Below are 20,625 nucleotides of genomic sequence, written 5' to 3'. Positions count from 1 at the left end.
AACCGTAAGTTTATTAACGTTCTGAATTATATTTTGTAAAGCCATCTGATTTAACAAGCATTGAAAGTAACCAGTTGTCTTTAAGTTTTATAAAAGATACATTGCAACTTATTTCATTATCCTACTATTAAATTGCCTATTTTGTAAATTTTCTGAATATGTGAACATTGGTCATGCTCTGCACATCATCCTGATCAGGTTAATCTATTCTGATTGTTCAAAAACGCAAATTTGTATAATGCAATTATAATACAATGTCAAACATTTATAAAGTGTTGGTTTAGAAAATCAGCAAAGCCAAAAAGCTTTTGAACAGGACATTTTGCCGAGAACCATTTTGAGGTCGGTATATTTCAAATAGAATGACATGCAAAAAACAAGCTCAATGAGATCAATAACCATGGAAACTATCTAAATATCTTAGTATAACTAAACGATATGCAAACTGTAACTCATATTTATGGATTTTGATTAATTACTTATTTACTTTTACAAAATGTAAGAATTTCACTTTACAGTACATATTAGATATATTTAGATGCAAATGTGTTTAAACTTACTATTGTTATGAGGACTTTTCTAGTGAGAAATTATTGTCGGTTTGCGAAATTAAAGTCGCATTTATATGGAAATAGATAAAATGTTATTTAAAAATTGTCTTAAGGTTTCATTGTTTCTAGGGTCAACTTTTACATTCCTAGGCTAGTTATCTACTTTTACGTGCAACTGGTTAAAGACAATACTGAAATTCAACTAATAGTATATTAACGGTATCCTCGTGACTAGAGGTATTTGCTGGAGTATTTCATTGTTTGATAAGGATATATTATAGAGTACTGTTTAGACAGATTTCATAAACAATATCATGACATGATTACAATTCACATACCCTATAAAAATCACTCTAACACGTGCATTATCTTACCATAATGCATTTTGTCTGTTAGATGAGAGAAATAATTAGAGTTTTTCTTCCCGTTAAACAATGTCAATCAAACGATTTGACCGGTTGCAAAACTTAAATTTTTGTATTGTTCCTGGTTTAAGTGCATAATAAACAAACACAAGATTCTTTGATTATATTTAATTCTAAACAAATACTGCAGTTATAATGTATGTGTGTATATAGCCGTAGCAGAGAACTCCGTAAGTATGCAGGCTGCTATCAGAGAGGACACTATCATATGAAGGCGGAGTTTGAATATGATCGACACTTAACAACATTACAACTTCTATATTACCTTTAACACAGTAACAATAAAATATTGCCATTGTATCTTATATTTAATATCGTGTTTTTGATATTGATCATATTTCAATGTCTTTATATTTTCATTTCTAATATAAAGTGAAACTCATCTTTCAAAACATTTAAGTTGCATAAAGAACTTATTCGTTGATTCATTTCTATATTTCTAAGTTCTTTATGCAACTTCAATGTCATTGAGTAACCAACGGAGGCTGCCATTTGTATGTATACGCGAACGTTTAGTAGTTTCTTATTATACTACTAAGTAAGTGTCTGGCGTTGCTCGCTTCACGTAATATACACGTCGAGAACTTCAAATAAAGTTTGATTTAGTATACATTGAACATAGACATGTCTAATTATAGAATAACAATTGTCTTAATTTTGGAACCAAAGACTTTTACTGAAATAAAGACTGAAATCATAGCTATAACACGTGTGTAATTTAACTTGCTAGACAATAGTCAATCATCTTATGAACTTTCCATATCCTAGGCCAAAACATTTCCCAGTTATTGACTAGAACCTTTTCGAGGTCATTGCGACCTTGACGTTTGATCTACTAGTTCATATAAGGAGCCAACCATTGATCATATACAATCATGCTTTAAAGTTTGCCAAACTTAAGCCTAAACATTGCCAAAATATTGACCGGAATCCGTTTTCATTCTCGAGGTAACTGTGACCTTTATTATTGTTTTATTAACTCCTAAACAAGAGAGATCATCTACTGACCACCGACATTCATTATTTGAACTTAAATCACTGTAAGCCTAAACGATCTTCATTAAATGGTCGGAAACGGTTCTAGTCTCAATGGTATTGTGACTATGGCCGTTAATCTACTAATTCCGAAAATGATACAGGTCATTTAGTGACCACGTGCATTCACCCTATGAAATTCGGCTAAAAAAGCGTTAATCGGAACCAACCAAAGAAAGTACGACTGGCCAACTAAACCGTTTACTCGCCCTCTCGTCACCGTAGGAGAGGAGGAATAAATATTAATAAGTGACTGTTCACAGGATAAATCAGTCTTAAATATATTGTGAATGTTATCACAATTTTCAGAATATCAACTTGTTTACATGTGTATATATTTACGTATCTCACATAATCGTTACTGCTTAGGAAATACTAAGTCTTTCATTGAAGAGAATATATATCTTCCACGTCCCTTCCGTGCCGCCGTATGAAACAACTAAACCCCTAAAATTCATCTTTTGTTTATGCCTTTAAAAAACTTAATTACACATCAGTTTGGTAACATAATTTGATACAGTTTTGTTCATATCCTACCATCACCCCTCGCGATGGTAGAATAGCAGGGTGACAAGATGGTAGGATGATAGGATGTGCGATAGTAAGATAATAGAATAGCGATATTAGGATGGTATGATAGCGATGGTATGGTGATAGCAAATAAAATCTGTAAAAAATCCTTTGGAAGCAAAGAATGCAACTAAGCAGGATAATAGTAGACTCGGTTTGATTGAGTCTGTTCATGAGAGGTAATGAAATATGTAACACCTCTCACGCCCCCTATCACCGGCTTAAGCGGATCTCTATTACCCATCAGTTGAATGGAATAAGAAAATTCTTCACTGGTTGGAGGTGCGGAGGGAAATATCTGGCTCGAGGGTGACAGTTTAGGTGGTAACGATGCTCTGACGAGTTACCGCGAAACAATTATTACAAGCAGAAAAATATTAAACGAATATTACGAATGTCATCCTCTCTGATTCTTTATAATTTAACTTTACAGGGATCTATTGATTTACGTTTGGACACTGAATTGGATTTTTACAGCGCGCGTATTGTCCTTGTTATCAAGTTTACTCCACAATTCTATAATAGAAGAGATTTAACTGAATGATTTTGCAAGGTTTTAACCGCGTTTTCGACCTAGATGTCGTCGATCGCTGAGAAATAATATGGTCTAATGTTCCGAAAAAACACAGTTACCATTGTATAATCGGTCGCAACGAAAGCGGAAGATAACACTTCATGAATGCTGTGCGTTAAGTCCCTTATTCTGCACTTGGTATTATCACCCCCTGTTAATGCTACGCACAGGATCTAAGGACAGGCTATTGAGACTCACGTACACCAATCATAGCTTTGCTTTCAACATTTTGAAAGTGAGTTTAGGTGTTTAAAAAGATCTATATCTAACCTGGGATTTCAGTTTTCGATAATCACGAGTTTATAATTCTTATGGCTGCTCCCTCGTGTTTTCTTTCAAGAAGAAAGCTGATGGAAACACATGAGAGTCCTGTTTTTTCCATTCAAAATTGAAAAGCGTTTGCAACGGTATACCGGAGATAAACTGCCATAATTATAAAGCTTTATATTTAACCATCGCCAAGGACGTGTTTTCTGTGGTGTATTGGTCAAGAATGCATGAACATTTTTATTGCCGCAGCGGCCCGGGTTTGATTCCCGACTCGGGCGTGATTTTTCTTGATTTCACAGGACTTTGTGAGTATAGTACTTTTCATACACTTATTCAAGTGAGATCGATCTGTGCCAATTCTTAAAAACTGAAACGACAAAAATAAATGCTCTGCTTTAAGAATTAAAGTCAAATAAGAGATAATCGTAATAATAAGAATACTCTTCTCCAAGTGTAGGACTTATTAAAAGTTTTTGAAATTATGTTTTTATTTCATGTTCTTTTACATTTAACCATAGGCCTTTGAAGACTGTTCTTGTTTTAAGATAGAAATCAATATAATTAAAACGTTTTGCTTTCAACATTTTGAAAGTGCGTTTAGGTGTTTAAAAAGATCTATATCTAACCTGGGATTTCAGTTTTCGATAATCACGAGTTTATAATTCTTATGGCTGCTCCCTCGTGTTTTCTTTCAAGAAGAAAGCTGATGGAAACACATGAGAGTCCTGTTTTTTCCATTCAAAATTGAAAAGCGTTTGCAACGGTATACCGGAGATAAACTGCCATAATTATAAAGTTTTATATTTAACCATCGCCAAGGACGTGTTTTCTGTGGTGTATTGGTCAAGAATGCATGAACATTTTTATTGCCGCAGCGGCCCGGGTTTGATTCCCGACTCGGGCGTGATTTTTCTTGATTTCACAGGACTTTGTGAGTATAGTACTTTTCATACACTTATTCAAGTGAGATCGATCTGTGCCAATTCTTAAAAACTGAAACGACAAAAATAAATGCTCTGCTTTAAGAATTAAAGTCAAATAAGAGATAATCGTAATAATAAGAATACTCTTCTCCAAGTGTAGGACTTATTAAAAGTTTTTGAAATTATGTTTTTATTTCATGTTCTTTTACATTTAACCATAGGCCTTTGAAGACTGTTCTTGTTTTAAGATAGAAATCAATATAATTAAAACGTTTTGCATAAATGTTTTTATAATTAAGGTACTTAGCCTACTTCGGAACAGAGATTATGTGATTTTATTCTCTATAGCTTCGCATACGATTTCGCTTCTGTATTTGTCTTTTGGAAAAATGTAAACAAAAAATCCGTATAGCCTCTCTAATCCGAACAGTTTGGACCAGAAAAAAAGTTCGGATCAGAGGTGTTCTCGGGTTAGAAAGGTTTCTATTCTAGACCAAAAATCTACGCTGTTTGTTAAACATGATGTGTATATTTATCTACATTTGACAGGATTAATAAACATAATTATTGCATAAGCTCCATATAGATCTGTTTAGTGTGATGTCAATTTGCATGTTAATTAAACTTTTCAGTAACAATTATAAATATTGTTTTCATTATTTCTATAGCTAAAAAGTGAATATTTTGCATGTCCGCTTATTCTAATGATCCTGTTAAGATCCGCTTTTAGAGAATTAAATACCTGCTTTAAATGACCACATTGCACAAAAATATGCATGGAAAGTACAAGACAAATAAATTCATAAGTATATATTACATTCGCATTACTTAGCACAAATATATATATTCTTATGAATCTCTGTTCAAATAATTGCTCGCATATTTCACGCATGTGGTAATTGCATGCTACAAAGAACACATCTGACATGACTTATGTTACCAGTGTTAAGGAGTGTTTACTTGTTGACACCTTCTTTACGAGCAATGATTAAACTATAAACAGACTCAAAAGTGTCAAAAAAGAGAAAGATTAAGATCGGTTTTCGGAAAAGAGATGCTTCGGATTATAAGGGTAGTTTTTGCAATAGAGAATGAATACGAATATTAGGGACCAAACAATTTGTTCAGTTTAGAGAGGTTTCCGGATAGGAGGGGTTCGGATTAAGGATAGTACCCACAAAATTATATCATTCCGATGCATTAAATTTGTTAAGAGAAAACGTAATAATTTTGTTTTACAAAACATTCAAAAACTGAATAATCCAGTAATAATTCACTTGACGATTGATCTGACAGAAATAAAAATAATTATTTGTTCATATGTATGCGAATGTTGCTTATTACTGAACACTGATATTTAGGCTGATCGATCCCACTGTGCGCAATATGAGATTGTGCACGCATTGTATGGATCCCTAAATTAAGCAATATTCCAAGATTGGGTACAACTACAACACACCGTGTCAATTTGTAGAGTTGTACGACGGTTTGTTTTTATTATTTTGAGATAACAAAGCAATTGCAGAGGTTATGTTAACTTAAAATTTTGGATAAGTAATTTTATGTACTGACTTTCTTCAATTTAGTAAAAATACCAATTTTGCAACTGATTTAATCGAAAAATGAAAGAAGTTTTAACACTGTTCGCATTGAAATGCCTGGGACTGTAGTTGCGGACCCAAAACAGGCACACATTTTATATTTGTCTCAGTTCAAACCAAACTATTTTTGGTGTGGGAAAGGATAACCATCTAAGTGTAGTCACGTAATAGTTTTTTTGGTATGTGTGCGAGCCATTGTTTACTTAAATTTCTTTTTAGATCTTCTGGGCACAGCCTTTAGCATATTTGGGTGTCTGTTGTGTCAATAAGTATGTCACTAAATACAGCACACTTAAAGGGAATGTTTCTGCTCCAACATCTCCGAAACGCGACCAGTGTGTTTGTATGCCTAGGGTCTACAACAAAGACACCAGTATCGTTATATCATCTCCTGTTCTATCAGAACTACTTATACTGTTTTGTTTGGTGCGGAGTTTCCTATTTGCTGAATCTTGCAACAACTTTCGTACACTGTGATATATTAGAGTCAAAATGGAAAACAGAAAATGGTCCTGCCAAGAATATTCATTTCCAAAACTTTTGATCGCTAATGTCTTGAGGCAGAATTATAGCAAAATATGACCTGGACAGGATTGTGCAATATCTTTTTATTTCTTGTGAGAAAGACATTTGAGAAATACGTGGTTTAAACATGCGGCCCAAACAAGGTCAAAATTCTCATTGGTATTTAGAACGCAACTGGTATAAAGAATTCATTGCACTCTTTATTAGTTTAAGGTCTTTAAGAGTTGGGATGTTACACTTTCCGTAGATAATATATTACAATACAGAGTCATATTGACCCAACTGATTGAAATTTGATATAACTTTAATGTAGTTCACATTCTGTGGTCATGTCTTTTTGTCCTACGTAGAGTACGCATGCGCGAAATCTTACTTCCGAAACTAAAGAACGAACCGAGAGAAAATCATCTATTACGAGAATACAATATAGTAACTTGCGAGTGTAATGTCTTCCGATTATATGACTTTGTTAACAAATTTGTTTTGTATATCAACTTGTCAGTAAAGTTTAAATAAAATGTAAAGTACTGTTATCATGAATATATAAATGTAAGTGTTAGCGCAATATCATTAAAAACAAGTTATTTTAGGGAGCAATGCTTCTTTTTTGATAAATCAGTAATAATTGAATTAAAATGAAATTAAAATTGTATGTCAGTTTTTAAGCACACACAACTCCGACATCTTCATTGTGACCACAGTCTTCATCACCCCATAAGTTGTGTTTACACAAGAGCAAGGATGTCTCTGAGCCAGTACAAACGACTTGATCAAGATATGTTGGTCCAGTGCCTTGACTGATGCTGGTGTTATATCGTGCATTTGATCTAAAAGTAAAAAAATGTCTAGTCGTGGATGCATATAAAGGTACATAGTATATTACAAGGTTAGTTTCGTACTAAAGCTAGTCAGCGGTCAATTTTCTATGATAACATTCAGCATAACTGAGACTGAAATATCTGTGATATGCCATTGAACAATTACATTTAAAAAGGACACAACTTCCATTTATAAAGAGTCCTTTTGGGTCTCTATATTGCGGAAGTTGATCCTCAGCTTGCCAATGCATTTACAACTGCTCGCACAAAAACAAGCTAAAACCTCCCTGGGTTTTGAAGGCTTATTAACTAATTTTTCCCATTTACATTTTCCCCTTTATTCACTTCTGATAACCTTGATTTCGATGTTGCATGCACTTTTAAACATCTGATAAACTGTAGTGCAATTGCATAAAAAGACGTAACAAATCCACATAAAACATAAAATGGTTCGGCTGTCGCTTCCAAAGTTCCCCACTTTTTTGACAGACGATCTAAATGGTATAAATTTCTCTACTGGAAATTTTCAGTTCTTTTTCAAATTTCAGTTCATTTTTTTAGTCTGAAGCGGAGAATGCACCAGGTTTAATATGTTAGATATTTGTTTCTATGTAAATCTGTGTCGAACCACGATTCTTGTTTGAAATTAGAGATAAAAATACATATTTCAACAAACAGCTATACAGAAAAGAGTTTTCCCTGTACATATTTTCGAAACTTTAACTAGACATTATCATGATCTCTCTCTATATATATATATTACTGCAGTTGCAATCAATTGTATTGATGTGAATATTACTGTGTCATCAGATCTTAGCCGAATTCATGGTTCATAGTTAAAAATGTTGCATTAAATAAGTCAATTTTAACAGATATTATATTAAAATTTTGTAAACTGAGGTTTCAAAAACTTAAAAAGGTGGATTTGCTATTCCGAAACTATTAAATGTCTACTTAGAATTAAAAGAGAAATGCAACACGTCACTTATGTACAGAAATGTAAATATCAACCTACGTTGGATAGCCTAACATTCTGCACACAACTTTAGCGGCGTTGTTATTGAATCCATCGTCACACACTGTACCCCAATTGCTACCGTCTATAGACACCTCCACGCGTCCTCTGTGGGAAGTGCTGCCTCCAACAAGACGAATGTGCAGATCTTTTTTAAAATGTATGAAAGATAATTAGTTTGTTCCAAATCAGAATCGTTCAGCTTTTTGATGGAAGCATGGAGCACATTCTGAAAACAGTCTCAAAACATTCTCTAAAAACTGTAACCTTTTCATCTTAACTTAGAAAACCTCAGCTATACTTATGTAACTACTGTGCATAGTTACTGATCCTGTTGTATGAAATGTGGAATGTTAGACAAAATTCCAATCTGAATTCAAGCTTCAAATAACAAGATTGGGCAAGTCTGTAATAAATATAGCTGTATCTATATATTCGAATGTACATATTTTCACTAATTTTAGAAATATGACATATTAGGTATCAAAGGTAGAAAAATATATAAACATAAACATTCATCGTGTTCAAATATTCAAGTATCAAAACCCTTTAATTGTTTTCCTTTTATTGTTTGATAATTCGTAGTAGGGAACTTAATAAAACATGAAAAATGTCATTAAAATTCCTACATGGCTGACACGATACTCCAACATTCTCGGCTTGACTACAATTATTTGTACCCCAAGATCGATGGGAACAATCAATCAGGTTCATCTCCGAGCCGGTACACACTACGTCGTCCAATAGCATTGGCAATGACCCTCGTCCAAACTGTGCTCTAGAGTAAACGTGTGCACCACTCCTGACATGAAAAAGAAATTTAACCATCTTATCGTCTTAAATTAATAAATATATTTTTGACAAGTGTAGTGGAGATATCTGATATCTTATCCGTCATAGATTAACGAACGAGATAAAGTCTTGGACATTCCTTCATTTTTCTGCTTTCAGAAGAGAAGTTATACAGATGCGGTCGGTTACGTGAAGAATCGCAGAACACAGTTAGTCTATGTAGTAGAAACGACTAAAAACAAATACCTTAGGAAATTCGTCATAAATTGTCGTTTTTACACTATCGACAGCCAAGTCTTTTCTTTGAGGATCTACAACTGAGGTTATTTATGATGAAAAAGAGAATATAACAATATGCAAAATAATACAATATCTACGCGCTATATAATTATTTTATGTACTTTAACTTTCGCTTATAAAATAACTCAAAGTAACATATATTTTAGAAACGAACGTATGGTGTGTATACCTAACCAGCCTATACAAGGTGTCAGAAAAAATAGAAATAATCCAAAACATAATTTAAAGACCCAAGCAGTCTCTTCATGCATTTATACTCGTGACTGGCATCGTTGTACATGCATATCTCTTTTCCTTTGTTTATGTATATGTACACATCCATTATATACACAGCCAATACTGTAGAGAGGCTCTGTTCTTGAAACTCGTCATTTCCTTTTGAATCTTATCAAATACAATTACATTGTATATGAGGTTATTTAACACGGACCTGTACAATACAGCGATATACACATTCGACCTTAAATAGTGGAGGTAAGGGATGCCTCACCCCTTTCGCCTTTCTTTTTCCATCCTTGACAACTGTTAGTCGATGTAATGTAGCACTTTAAAACGAACTGAGCATAGGCGGAGAGCATAGACAAAGTTTTGTTACAATTTCATCATATTTTAAAAATACATATTTTACCATCACTGCTCTTTATGTTACAAGATAGGAAAGTGTAAAATTTACAATAAGAAACAATAGTTGATTCATCTTTTACATTAGCACCTATTCGCGGTATCGATGAATCATTCCGTCAAATGACTGACGACTGATATTCGGGTTTCGATGAGAAATCGATATTTTTCATAAATCAATCAATTTTTCTTTTGTGGAACTATGCGAATGGATACCTGCTTTATATATGTCATAAACTGGCGGAACCGTGTACCAAAACTTGTAGTTTTCATCTTCATTGAACCGGAAAATTATTACACGAGGCAAGTTATGTTTTAATTTTGATACCAGAGGCAAGTGCGATACAGAACGTGTATCCAGCGCAAGGTCTTGTTTCATTCGTCAATTTCAAAGTTTCCAAAATGATCTCCAACTATGTATAGTTCGTTTTAAAATGCTAAATGATATTGGCTTACAGATGGCAGATGTGGAGGAGAAGTGTGTTGGGGTGGTCCCAACATCCTAATGTCTGTGTATCAGCTCGTCTAGTATGTTGTTTGAATGGATACGAGAGATTCGAAGTTGCTGCATCGTCCATTACGGAATATATTATATCAAGTACAGGAATATGTTAGACGGTCATGCGATACAAATAGCGAATCACTGATTGAAAGAGAAAAAAAGGTACAGAAAAATAACTTTATACGTAGGTTTAAATAATGAAAACGTTTTCTACACCAATTGTACAATGTTCTGTATTGTCACACTTAAGATCACAATTCTTAAGTATTGCTTTAGTACTACTGAACTTTATCAGAAATGGCACTATTACTATTACTATTAGTGGGTTTTGTAGCACCAAACACAGCATGTTCCTTTATTCTTCAAACGAAAAATTAATAAAACAGTCACAATGTTATTGCAAAGCTGCACGGTATTGATACATGTATGACCATTTGAAGTAAAAAGAACTGCCAAAGTAATTGTCCTTAATTAGGCAACTGGACCTAACCATTCTCGAACTTTATTAAACATGCTTCCATCAATATATTTATTACGGGTTTACGAAACAGACCCTGTATTTACCAAGGTAAGTTTAACATTCTGCAAACTACTCGAGCTTCTTCTTTGCCAAATCCATCATCACAGACAGTTCCCCATTCTCCATTGTGCTTCACTTCCAGTCTTCCTTCGTACCTATGTGTTCCATTTACTAAGCGTACATATGCTGCGGAAATATTAATAAATCGTTATTCCTCTTACATCCAACTAAAAGTTTTTTGCTTTTTATATAGGTTAAGGTAATGATTTAGAAACATTTGCGAGGACAGCACAATTTGATATTCCTTCAATTCTATGGTCAATTTAGGTCAATACACGTTTATTTTGTGTTAAAAGATAACAGCAAAGCATTGTGCATATATACAACAGTATTTCAACAAAAACAGCCCAGACGAGTTATTATAACTAGTAATTATGTATTTTTTGCGTTAACTAAATGCATCAGAGTATTTCTAGTAACTGTTGCTACTAGTAAGTGTTAAGTAAAAATCTTAGTATCATAGTATTGTTATTAAGCATATCATTGAATGTTCTAAAACGCGAAGTTAACATGAATAAACGCAAAGACATTGTTTAAGATACAGTTACCTGGACAGGCAGTGGTAGTACATATTTCAATTTCAAACGAATCTCCGGTGCATGTTTGAAGAAGTACATTTGACACAGTGCAGTTACGTTCTCTTCTTCTCAGACCAACGTCACATGTTACACTACAGGCATCCCATTCTCCCCATTCTGTCCATTTACCGCCTTGCAGATACAGTACAGATTTTAAACATGATCATTTTTTCACATTCGAATGAAATTATATTTGATAAAACTACTGTGAAACCTTCAGCTTAAATACCACTGACGTAATTAGAATTAATTGCTAAATTGTGTATAAGTAGAAAACTCCATAAAATTCGATATTAACAACTATTGAAAAAAAGTTGGTTTTTTAGCGATTACGAAATACTTCGAGGAGTATCTAGACTGTATCATTGCTGCATCCACCTTCTTTGTTTTTGTTTTGGAATCGCATCGGTTTTGTAAAACAAGCAGTTGCGTTAAAATGATTTTTAAAAACTTCCCTTATTATTTTCTTCTATGGGAGTTTTAAAAAAATACTTAGCATTGTTAGGACAAAGTTATTTACTTGTGCACATATCATCCGCACAAACATCATAGTTTATGTTTTCACCGAAACAGTGATCTCCATACAATGATGGGTAGGGATTATTACAGTGCCTGTCTCGTCTTCTTAATCCTATCCCACAAGATGTACTGCAGGTACCCCAGTCAGACCACGTGCTCCAGCCACCATGCACTTTTAAATTACAAACACAAACCTTTAATATTTGGGAAGAACCCTTGCTAAGGTAGTTCTGTACGTTCGGATCAATTTTTTTCTACTATGTGCAATTTCATTAAACCCTAATTTTTCAAAACTTCTGACTTTACTCAGAAAATTGGGCAAATAAAAAATTAGGGTCGTATGCTTGATTTTTTTAGATTGATTTAAAACAAAACTTGGACCCCGCACAAGTTTTTCATAATGGAAGTCTATGGGGAAATCGCAATTTTGATGACATTTTCGCAAATAGATTTCTAATACTTAGATTTTAATGAAACTTATCACAGTTATAATCTAACATACTGCGCAACTGTCAAAATTGTAAATAGATATCACATGGCAAACAAATGCCAATCAAGTTCAGAGACATTTTTTGCTAAAAATAATTTTTTTAAAAACGTAAAATTCCTGTAGCAAACAGTGTTCAATTCTAATCAATCTGCTTTTTTCTAAATTGTGTAGGCTTAGTAATAATATATAAGACTTAAGTGACCCTTGTCCTTGGATTCCATGAAGGCTATAACAATATTAGAAAAAAAAACGTAGGAAATTTAAAGTCATTTAGACAAAATTTATAAAAGAAAAAAAAACAGATGTAAGTTTGTTCACAAAACTATATATTAGAATAAGTATACATCCAACCTGGACAGCGGTCTAGTGAACACGTCACTGAGTTTTCGTAATCACCAACACAATCACTGCCTCCATTTTGAGGCATAGGACAAGCGCATTGTCTTGTTCTTGTTCGAGTTCCATTCCCGCATGTGACGTCACAGCTGTTCCAAGGACCCCATGAACACCACTTTCCGTCAGCTGGGTAAAAAAGAATTCATGTTCATATTCGTTGTTAACATGCATGCTCAATACAACCCCATGACAAAAGACAGTGCAGTTCTAAATTCTTTTATGAAGTGAAGTTTGTGTCATTCAAATGTTTTCTCTTTTGCACTTGGTAAATTTCTAGTACATGTCCATTTCTCTAAGCACTGCTAGGTATGCAATGGTAGTATTTTCATACGATTTTATTGTTATTTCATAGTTTTATTCATTTAAACATATATCTGCATGGTAGATGATATATTTCTTCTACTAGTAGGTTACCTAGTTCTGACGTTTGATCATTAATAATATGGAATATGTCCGCTAGTATGTAGTTATATATCGCAAAAATTGTAACACCTACGGAAACTTTTTATCCAAAATCGTAAGCAATTAAGCAATAACGAAGATTATTTTCGCGAATATACAAATAAATGTAGACAAGATAATATATGACCCGATAGAAGTAACTATCTGCTTTTTTATTTAAACCGCATCACTCTTTCATGTGTTAAGTGCAGGTGTGCCTCTGTGCGAGAAAGATAAAAGATGAAATTTATAGGATCACGAATTTGCAAGACATTTGAAATCATAGCTGACAGTGTTGTTTCAAACAAGAAAATATACAGTTAGAAGAGTTCACAGTCATTGTTTCCAAGTGTGGTCGCATCCTGTCTGAATTATTCAAGAGAAGGTACCAGCATATTAAGCTCGGCTGAAAGAGAATTCCATAGGATTTCCAGAAAAAGAAGGGAGCCTGGGTAAGCTTACCATTTGTTGCATATAGACCTCATTTATAACGTGGATTCCTCATAGATGTTTGGGTAAGAGCATTCAGTTGAAGAATTTTAAGAAAAGTGTTGCCCTTGGTAGTCCTTATTTTCAGGAAAATCAAGGGAGCCAAATTTTACTTTTGATTTTCTGGACCATTTCTAGTGACCTACAAAGTACACTTAGTCTGTAACCTTAGATATTATATTGAAAAAGAAATTTGTAGGATTTGATAATTACACTTACTGACATTGCATAGATTGCAGTATTTCCTACAGATGCTTTTAGCTTTTGGAATGTCTGAGCAAAGGTTGAGTGCTGAGTCAAGAAGTGGGCAGTTTGCACCTTTACTGTCTTCACACCAACTATCTGTAACATTAATGATTTCATCGTTTTAGTCCAATGCATCGAAGTACAAATACAGTTTTGTTACAGACTTCATTAAATTTTTTCGACCTACTTATTTTCCTGATATCTTCAAAATGCATAATATAGCATGACATATATATATGGGCAGATACAGTCTCCCAGCAAGCATATACTGAACGACTTATACTTTCAGTCTTGTAAGGAAATTCAACATTACAAATATCAAGTCTGTCATTACAGATATCACACCGTTGCAGAAATCAACTTTACCATTGCAGATATCAAATTTACTGTTGCAGATATCAAATGTACCATTGTAGAAATCAACATTACCATTGAAAATATCAAATTTACATTTGCAGATATAAAGCATACGGTTGCATATATCAAACTTACCATTACAGATATCAAATTTGCAATATCCTTTGCAGTTGTCATACGCCCATGTGTAAAATGTGTCATCAGAACAAAGATTACCAGAATCGTATTCGGCACAGTTTGATAGTTTATTCTTACAAAACTGGTTCGCTGGAACTATGTATGTAAAATTAATTTACCTCAATGTTGTGTAAAAAGTCATTCTCTTGCAAGGTAATACAACTCCAGCAAAAATTCTGTCTTAAATCCTAGAAAATATATTATTTTCTGTTTATGTTTAAAATTGCTCTGGAGAAAATCGTGCCGGTATTTAGACTTTAACCCCGTTTGAAATGGTTATTAAAGGTCAAAATTGTCTTTTAAAAAACGTATACATATATCTGTCAAAAATGATATTATAGATATACTTGGTGGTGCACAAAATCCACAATGTAGAGCACAGTGTGCTTTTGCCCAGGCCTCGTAAATCTTCTCGGTGCATGGTGTTCTTCCGTATTGACTGCAGGAATCTATTGTATCTTCACATACTTGAAAATATATTAGTTGCATATAAGCTTACATATTGCAAAAAACGAAACACCTATATTTCAACTTACAGGAAACAATGATTTGATATAAGTCATGGTGTGTCATTTATATACATTTATTAAGGTTCAAACAAACAAATAGGACAAATCGAGACAAATTTGCCCAAAATTTAATGACAAAATATTCACAAATTCATAAATCATACATTGATCAATTTTAAGCATTAATATATACTTAAACATTTTGTAAATAATGCCATGCATTTATGAACGATTTAATTACCAATTGGTGCTATCGTAGACGGGCTATGTGTGTATAATGTCACCGGCACATTCACAGGAACTGAAAATTGGTAATATAGAAAAGGCAGTTAAAATTGTTATGTCAGGATTTAACCAATTGATCTATAAATCAACAATTACAAGTGTCAAATGAGGCATCGTTCTATTTGTTCGATCATATCGTGAATCTCTTTCTCAGTAAAGAGTTCATTTTAATCGACTAACGAACCAAATTGTTGCAACACTGTTTTCGCAAGGTAAACAGGAGCACCGCTATGCGGAGCAATATACACCCGACATTTGACTCCTAAGTGTGACCTTGACTTTGAGGCGAGCCATCCGAAACATGCGTTCTGCAAGTCGTCTCGATGTGGTGAACATTTGTGTCAAGTTTCTTCGAAATTCTGCAAGGAGTTCAAGAATTACAGAGCGGAAACGAAATTGCTAACAGACGGGCGGGCAGACAGGCACCCCTCGAGCGTATAATAAAGTGGTGAGCATTTATCTAAAACAAATTTTGTGTAGTTACATCATTGCTAAGATAGTTCTCTCCTAAATACTATCTCAACTACTCGCCACTACTCGCCAATACCCCTATTTGTATATTTCACTTGTTTCTTTGTGGTATGCTAGTCGTTACCTACCTCGTATGTTTAACATGTGCAATAAAAAGTCGTGTTCAATTGTATTTATTTTGCTGTATTTTATGTCCACGTTTACAGAAGCTGGTACTCACGTAGGAACGTCATAGACACTAGCATGCACTTTCGTTATCTAGTGTGATTTTACAGCAATATGTTACCAATAAATGCCGAACCCGTTATCTGGTATGATTTTACAGCAATTATATTACGAGTTAATGTTACACTCTTTTCGAAATACTCTTCAATAAAGAAAAAATATTATATGATTTGGATGTCGTTTATTCAGCATACCCTAGCTTCGAATACAGCGCACGCTCTTAAATATATAAGTTTTATATATTTACGTTGATCACAAATTTCACAGAATTATCTCAAATTGCATTTCTTATTTTTAGCAATCAACCTTTGTTGTAAGTCTATAGACTAGTCTAATACACAACATATTTTGAATATATACCAAAAGCTCAATAGATGTATGATACATATAAAACAAACATTGTGTATCAACCATGACTGTTTACCTGTAAAAGGCTGAAGTATTTACAGCTAACACAGACATATGAACTAGTGTCAGATATTATTGATCACTCTGTTTATTGACTGATAGATAATCACCTGTAGCTATCGTGCTGGGTGTATGACCCCCATTTACAATGGCTGGCATTCTTGTTGGAACTGAAAGACACAGACTTTGAAATAGTTTCTTTAAAAACATTTTATTTCCCGTTTAATGTTGTTTAAGATACTGCAGAAAAAGGAAGATCGAATGAAAAAATAAAAATTTATGCTATCTGGACTTCATACTAAAATTCATTGAAATATTTGTGCTGATGCAAAACAAAACTTACAATATGCGTCAACGTTGTTAAGCACACAGATAATTGCCGCATAACGTGACGACACTGCAGCCGATGTAATAATTAACCAGTTGTCCCACTTTTTGCTGGTATTGGAAGTTAAATAGTTGTAAGTTACATTACAACAGGATCCGCAGCTATTGCAAATAAGAAGCAATTTTCACCATGGAAAAATACATTGTCGGTCTACCGACAAGTTGCCAGTTCAACATCAGTGCCAGTTAATTATGTCTGGCCATGCATTTTACATTTTCTCCACTGCTGTTAATACAGACACAATAAATGTCAATTACTTTAACAGTAAAAACACTTATGATCCATGTTTCCATCATCCAGACATCAGTGTTTTCGCATTTAAGCTTATTGTTACCTTTTTGTGTGTGTATTTGGGTACTCAAGTGCCGTGAAACGTCATGTGTACTATTTTTAGTATTTTGACTTCATAAACCTTTGCTATTTTTTTTTACATCAGGCCTAAGATGTAATTACGAACAAAATGTTAACAGTTGTTACAGAATTAGAGAACCAAATATCTGAAAATCCCGTTATCAATACAATGCATTTCCAACCATGGTGCGCAAGTTGTAACATCATATGACGCGCACGACGTACATGTTGTATAATGCAAAATAGTTCCGTGGTTAGAATCGAAATTATAAATATGTTCTAATGATTTTGTCAGGTTATACTATATACTCACTCACGATTTAAATATTACGCATTCTAACTCCTGCCTTTATTTTATTGACTAACGTAATTATTGATTCTTTAATAATATTTTAATAAAAATATACGAACTACTGTTTTCAATTGAAAATCAATTTTATTACACACCATTTATACCTGCATCGACTAATTTCGTTGTTCCATTTTTCTTCACAGAGTCTGTAGTAATCCCTTAATTGAATAAAATACGTGTATATATTTTTCTACCAATTTAAAAGAATTGAGTGAGGAGTGATAGCGAAGAATAAATTTATTCTCACAATACGTATTACACAATTTACATGACCATTATGAGATACATAAGTTCTCAAGGTAACAATTTATTTATCTGCGTATATAAATATCATCGAGATGAACACGTTCAAAACATTTAGGCGGATGATGTGGCCAAGCAGTTAAAGTCGCTGGCTTAGAGTGACTTGCCCCACACTGATGTGAGTTCGTGCCTGAAATAATATCTTGAAAGAAACCTTGGATCTTTCTCCACCACGATGTCGGTGTGGCTCGAAACCCAATAACAATAAAAAGGATATAAGTAATGCAAAACTAACTTTTCAATCTGATAAAATAAATTATTTAGTTCTTTCTTATTTAAAAGTTACTAACGACACCTATAAAGAACAATTTTAAGAAGAACGAGTTTAGAAGCATGTTGAGGCAGTCAATGAAAACATGTTTCACATACCTACAGCTGGTGAATTTGTAGTAATATTGCCATCCATTAAGAAGCCCCCTGTTAAAAGAAATTAGTAAATATAGCATATACGGTTACTGTCTTATAAATTTAAATTTATTAAGTGAGTTGAAGAAAATATAAAAGTCGAGGCTGTAGCCGAGACTTTTATTTTGTTCGTAGACAAACTTAATAAATTTAAATTTATAAGACAGTAAACAAATATTCTATTTATCCTACCCTCTGATCTAAATTCATTTTTTTTATTAAAATATTCAAAATTTACTACCAACTAGATCTGTGTCTTCCTTGCATTTAAAAATTAATACGCACTCCAAATTACACACATACTGCATTGAAATAGGTCTTTAAAATCCAAAATATTATATAATAAAAGCGGAAAAACAAAGGCTAACCTTGTGTTTTGCACCCGACCTCTCTGCCCTGCTGGACATGAATGAATAATTCTAGTTTGCTGCCAAGTGAAGTGTTATCCGAAGTTCAGTTGGTTTAAACAGTATTTATCGATATAGTTACAATTGTAACAATTTTACAAATATACAAACATAGAGGATTAAGTAGGAAGCTGTTTTTTAGAAACTCTCTCCCGAAGTTGGAAACCCATTTTCGCAAAGCAACCGTTAGACTTGACTTAAAACACAGGTCATAACGCCGCTTGACAGAAAAAAATAGGCAACCGTTTCCTCGATGATTTTATTCAACAACATTCCATCCCAGAGGCAATATTCCTTGATGTAAGTGCTGAAAGCTAAAATCTTGAACATACGCTATAGATAAGTCATTTTCCGTTTCTCCGAGCGTTTCCGTTATAAAAACTTTTTGTGGTAATTGCAAATAAGGTATGCATACGCTATACATAAGTGACATGGTCTCACTTACCTAACAAAAGCGCGTTTACAAAAATAATTGTATAAATTTGTCATTTAGAAGTTATTCGTCGTTTAAAAAAAATCCAAAAAGATGTCCGGTAAAAGTTTATTTAGTCACTGACCTAAGAAAGATAAAAGGTAAGGGTAGATTTCTCGGAAGCACAGAGCACCTAAAACACAGCCTCAGAAAGCAAAATTTATTCTACCCCTACGTTTTGCCCTTTTTTCGCATGAAGGTAGGATAAAAATCAATATAACAACTAACACATAACAAGAAATACAGCACCATAACTGAACAATGTTTTCTAACACTAGTCGTTACACTTATAAACGTAGAAATCGTATCTGTCATGACTGAATCAATGATAAGAATAAATTGTGAAAACCATTGTTAATGGTTTTCAAAAAAAAAATTGAAATTCATATTTTTTAATCACTTACCTTTACACACATTTACTACATATGAGCCGCGCCATGAGAAAACCAACATAGTGAGTGTGCGACCAGCATGGATCCAGACCAGCCTGCGCATCCGCGCAGTCTGGTCAGGCTCCATGCTGTTCGCTTTTAAAGCCTATTGGAATTGGAGGAACTGTTAGCGAACAGCATGGATCCTGACCAGACTGCGCGGATGCGCAGGCTGGTCTGGATCTATGCTGGTCGCAAACCCACTATGTTGGTTTTCTCATGGCACGGCTCAATTATGGTACTTACGTGCAAACAATGGTAGAAATACCACTGCAACAACGACTTTAAGGTATATGATATCTGAAACAGAATTGTATTTCATTGAAGAGTTTGAATGTTAAACTGAAGTATAAATATAATTTATACATCAAAGAATGGAATAATTCTCTTTCAAACTATTAAGAGACTAACCTACCTAAAGTCATAGTTCAGACAGTAATAGTACGTATGTGGTACGTGTCTGCTTCTTATATAGCTAGAGAATTCAAAAAATAGCACACATTGACTGCTGAGTAGAGATATCGCTGCCATTGTTGAAAACCACAAACTCTCCTCTTTATCTATATGCGGTTACAACAGTTTAGCACTGAAGCAAACATATGGCAAAATTTTGAATAGTCGGTCATTAGATAAGAACACACCTGATAACTTGCAGGTCGTAAGTTCAAATGCAATCATTTTCAATTTTCAGTCACAGCAAACTATGTGAACATTGATGCATTTTGATTGAGAACACTTTATATATATAACGAGTTGTAGCTTTAAATTTTCTGCATCGTTACCTGCTAGAAACAAGCATGTCATTTCCATTTTCTGTAACGCA

General features: G+C 33.7%; 1 protein-coding gene across 2 annotated transcripts; it reads right to left on the bottom strand.

Moving 5' to 3' along the window:
- Nucleotides 1–6,671: 6,671 nt before the first annotated feature.
- Nucleotides 6,672–20,354, bottom strand: LOC123534873 (neurotrypsin-like). Of its 2 annotated transcripts, XM_053519608.1 has the most exons (16): nucleotides 20,218–20,354; nucleotides 20,049–20,102; nucleotides 18,457–18,504; nucleotides 17,880–17,942; nucleotides 16,804–16,863; nucleotides 15,546–15,605; nucleotides 15,143–15,262; nucleotides 14,754–14,891; nucleotides 14,235–14,357; nucleotides 13,041–13,211; nucleotides 12,201–12,371; nucleotides 11,651–11,812; nucleotides 11,087–11,228; nucleotides 8,937–9,109; nucleotides 8,308–8,455; nucleotides 6,672–7,301 (listed from the first exon to the last, which is right to left on the bottom strand). In XM_053519608.1, the coding sequence occupies exons 1-16, from the start codon at nucleotides 20,225–20,227 to the stop codon at nucleotides 7,136–7,138; spliced, it is 1,809 nt and encodes a 602-aa protein (XP_053375583.1). In that variant the 5' UTR covers nucleotides 20,228–20,354; the 3' UTR covers nucleotides 6,672–7,135. The 2 variants fall into 2 exon arrangements, with proteins under 2 accessions (XP_053375583.1, XP_053375584.1); XM_053519609.1 differs by lacking the exon at nucleotides 17,880–17,942.
- Nucleotides 20,355–20,625: the final 271 nt, after the last annotated feature.

The sequence above is a fragment of the Mercenaria mercenaria genome, chromosome 12, assembly GCF_021730395.1.
Source record: "Mercenaria mercenaria strain notata chromosome 12, MADL_Memer_1, whole genome shotgun sequence".
NCBI classification, from domain to species: domain Eukaryota; kingdom Metazoa; phylum Mollusca; class Bivalvia; order Venerida; family Veneridae; genus Mercenaria; species Mercenaria mercenaria.
Note: the sequence above shows the minus strand (reverse complement) of the source record. Positions and strands in the feature narration are given on the sequence as shown.

Coding starts and splice junctions, on each gene's coding strand:
- LOC123534873 (XM_053519608.1), bottom strand. Junction 13,212..14,234: donor CTGCAATCTATGCAATGTCA/GTAAGTGTAATT, acceptor TTTTTTACCCAG/CTGACGGAAAGTGGTGTTCA. Junction 9,110..11,086: donor AGAATGTTAAACTTACCTTG/GTAAATACAGGG, acceptor TTTTCATGTCAG/GAGTGGTGCACACGTTTACT.